The sequence below is a fragment of the Strix uralensis genome, chromosome 8 (genome assembly GCF_047716275.1).
Source record: "Strix uralensis isolate ZFMK-TIS-50842 chromosome 8, bStrUra1, whole genome shotgun sequence".
NCBI lineage: Eukaryota > Metazoa > Chordata > Aves > Strigiformes > Strigidae > Strix > Strix uralensis.
Genome location: NC_133979.1, coordinates 29326063 through 29339976, shown reverse-complemented (window position 1 = coordinate 29339976; position 13914 = coordinate 29326063). Strand labels below are relative to the sequence as shown.

The window sequence follows — 13914 nt, the reverse complement described above, 5'->3', positions numbered from 1 at the left end:
GAGAGGGGAGATCAGCATATACCTTTGGATTTCTAACTCATGCTCTCTCCAAGCTTCAACTCACACTGAGTTTCTTCACTGAGCGCTGCCTGGATCAGGTGCAAGCATCTGACTGCACACTGTCACGTTAATGCCATAGGTGGGGCTCCAGCTTTCACTGAATCACTCCTCTCTCTCCTGCGCTTTTATGTCTACAATAAGATCTGCTCTCTGGCAGTCAGCGTGTCTGATCCAGGATAAAGCCTGCCTTATCAAGTTGGACCATTACCATCATTTAAAAAGATCTGAAGAAGAAGGCGTTTACATCAGATTAGCACTTTGCGTCACATGGCCACAGAGCTTTTGATGTGGACCGAGGGCCCAAAAGCCACATCGCCAAGGCGCAGTTTCAGTCAGCACTTCTCAGCTAGCTGTCTCCATAGTTCAGTCCTTGCTCCAGCCAACGAGGCATTTTCTATAAGCCATGGTGAGATGGTGGGGCTGCTGCCCCTTTCATAGGATGCTTGCAGCTCCTCAGGAGCCAAGCAGCTCACCTGGATCCCACTTCCACTTTGCTTCTGCAGATGTCACTGGCTCATTAACCCTCTTTCATTAGACTTCAGCCTGTCCATTGGGTCTCCTGAGAGCAGGGAAGGAAATCAAATACTGCTAAAACCCAACTGTGTCTGCATGAAAGGGAGAGGCAGGTTTCCTAGTGCTTTGCTGCCTCCTCTAATGCACAAAGATCTCATCTGTTTCTGTAATGACATGATCTTCCTGGGGATGGCTCTCCTGAGCTCCACTGAGTTTCAAGCAAGTCTTGGAACAAGTTTCATTGCTCCAAATACTCTGATCCAGCAACCTTGGCCTAGCACTATCAGCACAGCAATTCTGCACACTGCAACCCCCAAGCTCACACCTGTAACGTCTCCAAGTCACCAGGGGAAAAAGCCCCACAAAATAAACCAGACTGCATCTTTGTCCAGAGACACACCCTGTTTGATACTCTGCTGCAGAGACATGCCTATACAGCCTCTCCACAAATACTGCATCCAGAGACACAGCCTAGGCATGGCAATTGGAAGAAATGAAGCACAACCAACTCTTGTGGCCCAAGCACAAGGCAAAAAATGCATTTAAGATGAGCTGAAGCCCAAAGATACCCTTCACTAATCAGCAGTAAAAAAAGATGGGAGAAGTGGGATAAAAAGACCTCACCTTAGCCCTCACTGCCTCTGCCTCTGGTGGCTCAGACAACTCCACTCTTGATAGATAATCTGGGTCTGTCCCCTAAAGCTACACAGACTTCCACTTCACAGAAAACGGGGAGGAAACAGGTTCATTTTGTGATCATGTCTTTATAGATCCAACCAATATCAGTTCAGGACTCTGCCAGCCTGGTCTGTTTGACATTCAGGAGACTAAGCCATCTCTTTGCCTTGCCCAGGCAGATACACACATCTTTCATCTGTTCTAGGGGCTGTCCGTCCCCTGGGACTCACCTTCCAGTGGCAGCTGAAAGGAAAAAAAACACAACATGAAACTCAGCCAAAATGTTCTCCCATGAGATTTGTTCCTCTCAATGTTTCCCTGCAGAAACTGTTCAAAACCCTTCTCCTCCCTGTGTAGCCAAGGGGCAGGTAAGGAGCCAGCTACAGTGAGCATCCCTCTCCTCATCAATGCCCTCCATTGCCTTTCAAACATACCCTCCTCTGAAAAGCCACATGCTCCCCTGTACCAAATAGAAAATCCACTGGTATTTAAAGCCATAGGAACATGACAAAATTCCCTGTGCCCCAAAGAAAGGAACAGCCCTGGATCAAGACAACCACAGACCACACCACACAAAGCCAAGATAGCACAGCAGCGAGGAGCAAGCACATGAAGAATTTGCAGGGATGTGGAATGAAGTTTGCTGGCACTGTCAAATATCTGCTTGCTGTCCCCCAACCTCTTCCCAGTAGAAAGAGAGAGAAAGAAGTCAGCACCTGCTCACAGTCACATGTTTGTGTGTTTTTTTGAGCCTCTGAGCAGAAGGAGGAACCTCTGCACAGCAAAAGCAGAGAAGGAACCTGGGGTGATATGGGCACAGCAATGCATGCTCAAGTACAGGCACTGTGCTAATGTGCACTGACTTAAGTCACCTTACTAAAGCAAGCCCTGAAGATCCCAGAGCAGCTTCTCCAACAGAGAGCTGTCTCCTCTGCTAGCCAGACATATCCCAGTTGCAAAATCTGGAACCCAGTCCCTTTCCAGGTCTTAAGCTTTCCAGACCAGCAGCACAGCCCCAAAGGCTAATCTATACCAGTAAATTCACCAGCCCCACGGTATGGTCCCAGGGTCTCAGCTGACACCACTGGACACAGCTCTCTAACAAAAAAAAACATCCCACCTGCAATACCCAACAGCTGCTCCAGTGCCTCTTCCTGGCTGGGAACTGAGCTATCAGTGCAGGTTGGCTCCCAGGATCCCAAGCAAGCAGACCCAAAAGCAGCATCTCTTTTGGGTCTTTCCACCTCTCCTGGTCATCTAGGAAGATGCACCTTTCTGTGCATTCCCACCACCTCCAGGCAAGAATCTCCCAAAACCTCCCCATCATTTGTAACCCTCCCTGGAGAAGAGCCTTGCTGATCTTTCTGCTGAGCACCTTGCACAGCCCCTCCCTTGGAGCAGCCACATTCCTGGCCTTTGTAACAAGTCAGCAATAAGAAAAAGGTCATTTACGTCCATCACCATGTATGTGGCAGTGAACGGGGCCAGGGCAAGGGCCAGCCAGTGCTCTGCAGGGATGTCTGTCTGTGCAGATATCACCACAGATTTTGGGGACAGCCAGTCCTGGACCTGCACAGTTATCACTGATGGAAGATGCCAAACAGTTCAGGGCAGAGGCTGCTAGGAAGTACCTGCTGAAGGAAGGACGCTCGACCACACTCTGCTCCTACCTCCCCTGTAAGCATCCACCATTTGCAAGATGAACCTTTGGCCTGGATCCATCTGGCTGCTTTTTGCACCCATGGGATGCTCTCACCCAGTCCACACAGGCCTGGCCTACCCTAAGTCCAAGTCCCGGCCTACACACAGAGGGTAAAAATATATATACATATATATTTAAAATCACAGACTCAGGTTCAAATCTCAGCATCACTTTTTTGGCCTGATGAGGAAGGCAGCTCAGACGCAAGGATGCTTGATGCGAGATGTGATGTGATCACCCCCTGCCACGCCAGGATCTAAAGGGCACTTGGCTCCCCAGCCACCTGCCCCATCCCCAGCCAAGCAAGCACAGCCACCCTGGGGCACCTGCAGCCCTGTGCGTGCAGCCAGAGACGGATGGCTCCCCAGCCAGCACATCAGCCCTCCCCACGCACTGACTCTCTGCATGAGCTATCTGTCAGGGGCAGGGATCATCGCCCAGCACAGAAAAAGGGCTGAGCTTTTCCCAGCTCCCTCCATACTGCAGGTCAGCAGGGCTCAGACCCACATGTGTGATGTGGAGGCCAGGCTGGCCAGGGCTGCTGAGTGGGACAGGCAGTTTTGTGTGTCAAGCACCCAAGGTGCTGGTGCAACTGTGGAGGAGCTCATGCTGCCCAGGTCGTGACCGGCTGGGGGACAGGTCTGCAAATACATCCCTTTCTCCCTCAGCAGGGCTCAGTGCCCTGTTGCCCTGCTCAGAGCATTTGGAGTGGGAAATACTCTATGCTCCCCTGTGAGGACAGGCTGAGAAGTTGGGGTTGTTTGGCCTGGAGAAGAGAAGGCTCCCGGGAGACCTTATAGCGGCCTTCCAGTACTTAAAGGGGGCTACAGGAAAGCTGGGGAGGGACTCTTGATCAGGGGGTGTAGGGATAGGATGAGGGGTAACAGTTTTAAACTGAAAGAGGGTAGATTTAGATTAGATATAAGGAAGAAATTCTTTACTGTGAGGGTAGAGAGACACTGGAACAGGTTTCCCAGAGAAACTGTGGCTGCCCCTTCCCTGGCAGTGTTCAAGACCAGTTTGGACGGGGCTTTGAGCAACCTGGTCTAGTGGAAGGTGTCCCTGCCCACGGCAGGGGGGGTGGGATTAGATGACCTTTAAGGTCCCTTCCAACCCAAACTATTCTATGATTCACCTGCTCTAGGGTCACTCTTTGCTTCTGTGGCCATATATCCCTAAGAAAACCCATCCTAAAGGATGTGGCAGGCCCAGCCTGCCTGCAAGCTGCCATCCCCCAAATGCAACCCCATTGCCTGGCTTGAAAACTTTCCCTAAGTGCCCTGCTGTGCCCTCCTCGACTTGTGTATGCCTTTAACAGTTTGCTGGATTACCCATTGCAACTAAAATAACAAAGCTACAAAAGAAGAGGGCAAACAAACGCGATATTCTGCAGCAATTAGAGCTAAACAGGGGAAAGGGGAGCGGGGAATGAATGGACAATGGGGAGGGCAGAGACACGGCAGCCCAGGCCCAGGAAGCTGGGCACAAACCGTCCTCGGGAGGCCAGGTCTGAGCCAGGGAGCAGCGAGCTGCATGTAAGGAAATGCAGGGAGATAAAAAGGGTTATTTAAACAAGCAACAGGCGGTCCCCACGGGGCGGCTTCATCACAGAGTGTCCAGGGAAGACGGGCTCCTGCTATCCCCCCTCACCAAGTTGTTTCAGGTGGCGGGGGGATGCTGGCAAGCTTCAGTGGGGTCAGCTTAGAAAGGAAGGAATCCATTAATCTCCCTGGTAATTACTGCCACATATGGATTTGCACAATTACACTCCCTTAATTGGTTATTACAGGCAAGCCAGAGTGATTGGACAGAACGGCTGGGCTTTAACCCCTTCACTGCACCCAGGGCCAGCCAGACACTGAGGCAGCCTTCCTCCCAAAACACTGCTGTATCCTCCTGTAACCTTGCTGGCTCCTGTGCCAAGGACCAGCAGGCATAGCCCCCGGCCTGAGGCATCTTTGCTCTGATGCCTTCCTTTCAGCTGGGGATCCCAAGGAGATGGACCCAAGGGGAAGGAGTGAGCTTGCACCTCAAACCAGCCAAACTCATCTGCTCTGGGTTTGCAGCAGACTCACCACACACTCCCCAGGGTGCTGAGAGACTGCAGACTCAGATCTTGTTTGTTTTTAGAAGGACACCCGGATTCCTTGTGCACTTCGACTTTGTGCCCTCAAGCCCAGCAGGGTTGGTGCCAATAGGAGGAGAATCCACCCCCAAGTCTCTCTCAGTCTCTGAACACAGCTTCTTCGACTAGATTTGCAGCATACTGCTTCTCTTCCTCAAAGCACTGAAAACAGAGGCTTTACTCTAGTAATAAATATGTATATCAACCACAGTAATATAAGCTATGCCAAAAAGTACAGATAAAGCCCTTGTAAAACTCCAGACAGCACAGGACTTCTGCCAGTTGGGTATGGAGGCAGTCTGGTCTCCCCACACCACAGCCACCACCTCCAACACCCCTCACAGGTAACAGACCATCCAAGAACTGGCCCCAAAATGTCTTGTTCAGGATCCAATAATGTTTCTGTAGAAAACTCAGAAGAGGCAGGCCAAGGCAAGAGCGATTTCTGCCAGAATCATGTCATTAACAAATTCCTGTTAAAAAGCCATAACAAGAAAGCAAACAAGAGCGTTGCAGAAAACCCAGAGGGCAGCAGGGCCCATCTGAGGAGAGAGCTACTCTCAGCAGCCACTGACATCAAGAACAGAGCAGGCATTAGCATCCTTGCACACCAGAGCCACCACACTGCTGCTTGGCTTTTTCAGGCTCATGCCTACACGATGCTCCTCCACAGGAGAGGGCACAGAGAAACCTACACGTCACCCAGATAGAGAAGACTTTACACATTGTTTCTTGCAGGACACAGCAATGCACCACTACACCACACTGTGCTTCCCCAGCCTGGCACATTCAGTTTTTCTCTAATTTATTGCATTATTGCAGTTTCCTAGAGACTTAATCTCTGCCCTCATTGTCACGTGTGTGGATGAGCCTTGAGATAGCACCCTGTGACTCCATCCTCTCCCTTTCCCTAGGGTAGTTCAGCATCCCTGTCCAGAGACACAGCACTTGCTTGGCCACACGATATTGCTCAGCACAAGCAAGGGACTTAGGAGCAGAGCAGAGCAGAACCAGGCATCACATAAGACATGTGGTGAGGACTTTTAGCTCAACTTCTGAATCTCCCCAGCAAGCTACTGCAGCAGGGATGAGAAGAGAAACCAAGCAGGATCACAGCAAGAGAAGAAAATTCTAACTCTAAATTACCCTCTAGCTTCATCCTCTGGGTAAAAAAGGCCTTGGGAAGTCTGCCTTGGATTTTCAGCTGAAGTAAATCAAGAGGAGACTCAAAACACCTGCAACAAACACCCACCCACCCCTTCCCCTACTGCTATCCCTGCAACAATGCTTGCTACAACACTCTAGATCTAGCCTAGGAGAAGCCTCCTTCTCATCAACTAATTAAAGGGCTTTTACTGTCCCCTCTCTGCTTCAAAGAGTAGGCCTAGCAATAAAAGTCTTCTCCCTAGAAGGTCACTAGAGTTACATGGAAGTTGCAGTAAGATTTGCTCCTGTTGTTTCAGTCACCTGTGATTTCCCAGCTCCCTGACTTCAATATAGAAATTTCTTTCTCAGGCAAAAGCCAGCTCCAAGCTCACTGTCTGAAGGGGACCATCTCGTCCATTGTAAAGGCAGCACTCCCCAGCTTCCTGTGAGTGTTTTCAGGCATGCCTGAGCTTGTCTTTGAAGAAGAGAAAGTCAGGCTAGCCCTGCACCCATGAAAGGTTGCTGATTCCTCCTGTAAACCAATTGCCTCTGCAAAGTTCGGAATGAATCTTCGGAGCTGTCAAAGGGAAGATCGGGCAGAACCTGCAACTGTGCTTAAAAAGGTCAGCTGGGAAAAGTCAGGATGGGAAGGATGCTTGCTTTATTGACAGATGCAGAGTGGAAGGGGCTAACTTGTGAGTATCTGCAAGCTGGTTTTGGCAGCACACGCTAGACTTCAACTCTGGGCTTTGTTGGCTGCAGCTGGTGACAAATCCTGTGTGGATCACATCCAGACAACAGTGTCTGGGGAGTAAGCTTGAAACTGCGACTGTGGATGGGCACCAGGCAGAGCTCATCTGGGGGATGAGAACAGGCTAGTGGGATGGATGCTTTTATGGCTTTTGTGACCCAGATCAGCTTTTTAGATCTCTAAGACTAGAACATCATTTTCTCTCTGTCCTTCACTTACATGCACACCTATTTGTCCAGGTTTCTGTAGGAAACAGAGCTGTGAGCATCCAGGCATTTGCTGGCAGTTTCTCATGTAAAAAGTGAATCACCCCAGTAAAAAGCCAGAGAATCTTCCAAACTGATGGAGTTTGACCCAAACTTCCCTTACCCTGAGAACACTTTAGACTCCAGGTATGTTGAAGGGTTGGAGTACTTGTAAAAGTAAATAAATAGAATTTTTAAAAATTACAATTCCTCAGTGATTATAACATGGGTTCTGCCAACACAGAAATGTACCAAGGATGTCTTACAGCTGTGCATCGCCTTCCCATTTGTGTGGCACTACAGAAACCCTGCTAGAATTGCACAAGGTTTACGCAGGGAGCTGTACATCAGCACTACCATCAGGCACAAGCCTAAGTGGCCTTTCCAAAATACTTTCAAGTTCCTGCCTAGCTCTCAGTCCTGCCTTTTGCCAAAGTCCCCTTCCCCTTAGCCTGGCTCAGGGTATGATTTAAACCACAGATTCTTTGTGTGCCTCACAGGTAGTCTGAGCTCAGGCCACAGGAGGGATTTGCCAGCCCCTTGCCATTCTCAGAGCTGGTACCAGCTCAGTGAGTCCTGGACACCAGCAAGTACACCTTTGGAGCAGACATTAGCAATGGTAGGTGATTGTGTTGGAGCCTGTTTCTAGGTGATGACACCCTGCTGTGCCCCACAGGCTGCCAACACACACTTAGGAACAGGGACAGCCATGGTCTGTGCAGCCAAGGGAAGGGAGGCAGAGACAAGGGGAAAGCAACCTCACTGCAAGCCCAAGCCAGAGCCGGCAAATTCCTACCCACTGCCTGCTACCTTGACGTCTCAGCATGCTGCCTGCCCGTTTGCACTCAGGGAACATGTCCCGGCCTTTGGGGAGCAACCCCTGCCCTCTCTGCAGTCCCTCCAGCCCTCTGATCTGCCCAAGACAGGTGGGTTTCGATTCCCAGGGTTCAGCCCCTGGTGCAAAGGTTACTTTGCATCCAACTGTATCAGTTCCAGCATTGTGCCACTGGTTTAACTGATACACAGGAATCAGACAAATAGTTTATCTGCTGATGCTAATTAAACTTGATATGGATATGTGACATATTTACTAAGAAAGCAGCAAGAGAAGTTGCTGGTTTGAATTTTATGTGACTTGGAAATATATAAAGGCAAGTAAATATATTCCTTTTGGTCAGAATATTGTTATACATATACTGCAAAGTGCTCATACACAGCAGAGGTAGTGAAACACATTGGGACTGGTCAAAACACAGACCAGGGTCAAAGGGGTCTGAAGTGAATTAGACCATTAGGGCATTTTCCCAGTGAAATTGTCTCTCTCTGTACATACTTAATATTTGACAACATCAGTATTTATCCAGAGAGAGTTTCAGTTTTTGGAGAAACATCACTTTGTTAAAAGCATTATTCTCGTGGAGAATTCTTGACTAGCTTTACATGTAACTTCCACCTGTCCTTATTAACATTTATGAGCTGATCCCCAGAACTCCTTTAGTATAAGTCATTGCAGTCCTCATCTGTAAGTACAGATGTCCCCTTCCACACCCTGAACACTTTTCTTTCCCTCCATTGCAGGAGGAAAGCACAGACTGACAGAAAACAGGTATGGAAGAGACCTGGCAAGCTCATCTCACCCATCTTCCTGCCCCAAATCAGACCAGAGACCTTCAGGGACAGAGCTGCCACCTCCTTCCCTGGTCCATCTGTCCCATCACATCTCCACCACTCCTGTTAAATAGCTTTTCCCAGTGTCTAAACTGAGCCTTTCCTCCTGCATTGAAGAGTGCAGCACAGTGCTACAAGGGTTTCTTTCCAAAACCTGTGCCTGAATTAAACTTCCACAAAGGCTCTGTTCAGTCGGCGCCGATTGCTGTAGGAGCAGCATGCCCAGGAGGCTGGGCAAACCCCATGGCTCTTGGCAATGGTCACAGTGGTGTCCCGCCACCCCTCCACGCAGCTGCCCAACCCACAGCTGAGCCCACGCTGCTGCTCAGCACAGCCGATTCGCATGGGGTCAGGGCAAGGACTTACAGAAGTGAGGGAAGGAGCCTGTTTCCAGGGAATAAGGAGCCTGCATGCCCGGCTGCATTTCCAACCTGCGTCCTGTCTCTTCGGTGGACTCAACCATGAAGGGAGCTTTGGGATCAGCTCTCTCAGCTACGCTGGGCTGTTGGAGAAAGAAAGGAGTGTTTACATATTACAGAGCAGCATCCTCACAATCTGTCCTAAGTTACAAATTTACCTCCCAGACCTTGACCGGGGCTGGGGTTTCCTGTGTTTGCTCTTTGGGCTCCTGTCTCTTTGGAAAGCTGGAGATGTTGCAATGCTGGGGGGAGGGCTGGCTGCACAGGCTGCCCAGGAAAGGCCCTGCAATGCAACGGAGTTGGTCCAAAGCAGCTCTGCTGAGAAAGTGTCTTCTGGAAGCAATTTCTTTTCTAACCCCAGCTCCTAAAGGAACGAAACCAAGCAAACAACTGCCATCCTGTCTGAGCATTTGTCTCAGTTCAGCTTTCCTCCTTCTCTCTGCCAGTTGGTCTTTTTCTCTCATCTGCAAGTCTACCCACTCTATCTGATAACAAACTTTGTCATCGAGAAAGTGGTAGTGTTAGCCACATCACCACTGGACTCCAGTGGAGACCAGGTGTAGCTGGCTTTTGCCTCACCGAAGCTGTCTGAGGACCGTGGGGGCAGGTGACAAGGGAGCAATGTCCTGTATGCATTCCTGGGCAGCTCCTTGCAGGTGACCTGGACAGACCCTTGTCTCCAGGAGGCTTTCAGCAGACAACTGGCCTGTGTTGTGACCGGATTTTCTTGTGCTTGAAGTTAGAGCCCCTGGCTTTGTCCCTGAGCTTGCTTATCTCTGTTACACTCTCAAACCATGCATGGGCGTCTGCCTGCATCTTCCCTCCGTGTTTGGATTTTGCCAGTCCTGATGGAGAAGAGCTACAAGCAAACAACATTCCTCTCCCCTGTCTACACTGATAATCTCAGGATCTCATCTCCTCTGTGCTCTCCTCCAGGCTATGTCAACATCGCCGGGGTTGTGGAGGGCAGGATTGCTCTGACTTCGCTGTCCCGTCCCGTACACTGTGTGCTGCCCGGCTCAGCACAGCCCCACAAAGAATATTCCTCTGGGATGTGAGTCAGACTTGCTAGTGGGTTTGTTTTAACCACCTCCCTCTCCTAGATTTCTCCACATTTACAGCAACAAAACATGCGGGTCCCAGAGTGATCTCAAGACTTCCCCTTCCAGAGACTTTCAGAAATTGAAGCCTCTTGTGTTGCTGTAATCCCCTCAGATCAGCAGACAAAGCATTGCTAAAACCAAGGTGGGCCGCACAGCCCCTTCCACATCAGTGCCAACCACTGGGATGTCTCCTGCAGGAGAAACAGCTGCAGGGAGTCCAGGCAGGCAGAGCTAGTGAGGGCACTGAATTGCTGTTTTGACTTTGCTTGCACTTTCAGGAAATTCTTAATTGAAATTGCAACAAATTCCCCAAATTCAAGTTTTCATGGAGCTGAAACCCTGCAGGGTAATCTGGATTGGAGCCAGGAGGTGAAAAAAGAGACATGGAAAGATAAGATACCCTGTGGCAACAGCTCTGTGCCTCTTTAGCAGCCATAGAAATCCAGCGTGCTCTGTCAGCTGTCTCCCCACAAGCATTGCCCCTCTTACATCCTTACACTGCTGCAGGTAAGATGGATCCAAACTCCTCCTTTTCTTTTTGGTTTTTACCCAGGAAGGGCTGCCCAGCAGTCAGATCACTAGTCAGGGACTCCAGATCCTCTCGAACCTGCCACTGACCTTCCAGGTCCACTCAGGTTTGCCTCCTCGGTTCCCACAGACAGCAAGATTTCTGTGCCCTGAGTTGCAGTGCTTGGATCCTTCTTGCTATCCCTTTCCCTTTCTCAGACCTCACATATCACAGCAGCTGCCAGAGCATGGAGCCACTCCAGAAACGAATCTCCAGTGTTAGGTGACACATCTTTAAATACACAACAGGAGCCAGAAGAAAGGCTATGAAACACTGCTCTTCCAAAATCTTAAACCTTCACTTGGAGCACTTGGCGTGGCTGTGAGCAGAAGTAGCAGGACATGAACTCTGCAAGTACACAAGGGAGCCGAATCAATGTCCTGTTGATACAGCCTAGCAAAATAAACTAATGATGGACAGGACTGCAGGTTTTCATATGCGAGGGAAGGATTTACAGTGATACCAAAGGAATTATTTCAGCCCCACAGTGACAATACCCACCCGCTTCCTTATTATATTTTATTGATCTTGCCCTAAATACATGTGGCTGGAGGAAATGATGCATAAATTACTAACAAGTTAATTTCTTGCTCCGACACAGACTCACAACAGCCCTTTGAAGGGGAACCAGGAAAGACAATGTGTGAAAGGATAAAGGCAATGAGACAAGCTTGGATGTAATAATCCCATGTGAATGATTATTGCTGCAACTAATGTAATCTAATAATGAAGAATTTACGCCAGATGTCCCCCGGAATATGCCAGGCAGACTCGGGATTCAGCAGTGGATCTATTTCTAAGGAAACCTTGTTAGGAAGAAAAAAAATGCTGTTGTCTGTTTGTCAGATGAAAGGCTGTAGACCTTTATAGTCGGAGTAGCAACAAAAGCATGCCTTGCAAAGCTTCCTGGGAGTGTGTTCATTAGGCCTGATTGCCAATTTGTTTTCAGGTGAAGTTTAAGATGTTGGGTCTGGCCTATAAAGCTCCTAACAGTCTAGGAGCAGCCCATTTCAGAAGGTGCCCCTTACCCCAAGCCAGAGCTCTCACCAAGATTTCCCCTGTGTCTCCCTGGGGCAGAGAGGAAGCTGCAGGGAGGGCAATGTTCAGGACAGGTGAATGAACAGTGGAGAGTCACCTCCTTTTATTTATTTTGAACTTGCTTCCCTTCAGCTCCCACCAGGATATCCTAGACCAGAGCTCCATCCCCATCCTGGGGCATGACACACCCCATACACCCCCTTTCTTCTCACAAGCTGCAGCATATGAGGACACCACGTAGCAGGGAAAAGGAAAATAGAGAGGTCTGCACCAGAGGACTATCATGGGTGTACCCAGGCTGCTGCAAAATGGGATCAGTTCCAGCTTGGTTCATGCCATTTAGAAGCCCATTTTGCAGCAGGCACGTTGAGCACAGGCCTGGTGGAGCACTGCTGGCCATCCAGGTCTTCATGAAGTCCTGAACCAGACCAAATTTGTTGCCCAAAGAGCAGACCAGAGTTGGGATGATTTGTTATTTCAGACCCAGCACTGAACGAATGCTCTTCTAGCCCAGGTATGAGTACTGATGGGCACTGGTTTCCATGGCATGTTAGGCAATCGGCCAAACCAGAGACCTGACATCAACACTTCCTCTTCATTCAAAAACCCACATAAACTAAGTGTAAAAACAGGCACGAACCACTCTTTTTGCTCCCTCTCCTTGCCTCTACTGCTTATTCATCACCTCTTTGAAGGTATTTTATACAGCCATTCCAAACACCTATTCTGGTCATGCTTCGGGGTTTGAACTGCTCTTCATAATTCCTCATTAACCACTGTTACTTAAGTAGCTCTGATGGGAAGAAGGGGGAAGGGAAACTTTAGCAAGATCCAGATCCACTAAAACACAAACCACTACATTCAACTTGAAAGGTTTGCTTAAGCCCCATTAACTTAATTGGGACTTAACATCTTGTTCATTCGTTGTTTTTGCAGAAGACCCAGAGATCTCCACAGTGAACCTGTGTGACTCCAGTACTGAGTCATGGGGACTGTGCGAACATGGTTTGATTGTGTCAAAATTGCAGCCGCGGTGCTTCTCCCATGATCCTCCTTTGTCAGCTAGTTTGATAGCGTAGGCTGCTTGTCTATGTTGAAATCTCTTTCACGGGGGCTCTTTGATCTGAGCCTGTGTGCTGCTGTTTTGTTCTAACAGGCACACAGCTGCTCCAAAGGACTTTGCAAACAATAATACAAACATAGCTGCACTTAGGACTTGCAAACCCTGATTTTAGCCACTTTGTATGTCAGACGTCACCATGCCTAGAAACGACTTACAAACAGGACCAAAGATCAGGCCTAATTTTAGTAAGCCTTTGGGCTCTGCATCCCCTGATTGTGCTTGCTTTGATGAAACATGATCATAGGATGAAAGAAAGCAAAAACCCAGCTGGCACCTGCTGGGAGGGCAGGGAGAGAGAATCTGGCAGACAGGAGGTTCCTACAGAGATTGCCAACACTACTACACGTCTGTTTTGCTTTTTGGGCAGCATGGTGAATCCAAAGGTGATAAACATTTGGCTTGGCTGGCCAGACAAGATGTGCCCACATCAGATACTGCACTGTGCCTCCTTACTCACTAGCATCTCTGCACCTCTCAAGGCAGCTCCTTCTGCCATGCTTCAAGTCTCCAGCCCCTGAGCTTCAGAGAGGATACAGGCTCTGCTGGAGTGAAACACGTATGTGGGAATAGCTGCTCCCTTACAAAGAGCAGGCTGGCCGGCTGGGCTGCTCTATACCAGACATCTGGACAACTGATTTCAAATTTCAGTTTGCAGCACAACACAAGGATTGTTGTCAGAGGACATCTATGAACCTCAGGAAACTTTGAGGTATCTGTAGTATTTTTAGGACAACAGCTTTATTTACAATTCAGGGCCATGATAAGACAAGTGTTT

At 49.2% G+C, this 13914-nt stretch overlaps 1 protein-coding gene across 1 annotated transcript in view; it reads right to left on the bottom strand.

Annotated features, from left to right (window-relative positions):
• The window catches only part of RXRG (retinoid X receptor gamma), a 39083-nt gene extending 29590 nt beyond the window's left edge, over positions 1 to 9493 (bottom strand). The window contains exons 1-2 of the mRNA XM_074876909.1: positions 9475 to 9493; positions 9255 to 9390 (exon numbers count right to left, since the gene is read on the bottom strand). Of these exons, the coding sequence (XP_074733010.1) occupies positions 9255 to 9351 (97 nt within the window). The 5' untranslated portion in view covers positions 9352 to 9390; positions 9475 to 9493. The remainder of the gene's footprint in view (positions 1 to 9254; positions 9391 to 9474) is intronic.
• Between the last annotated feature and the right edge of the window lie 4421 nt (positions 9494 to 13914).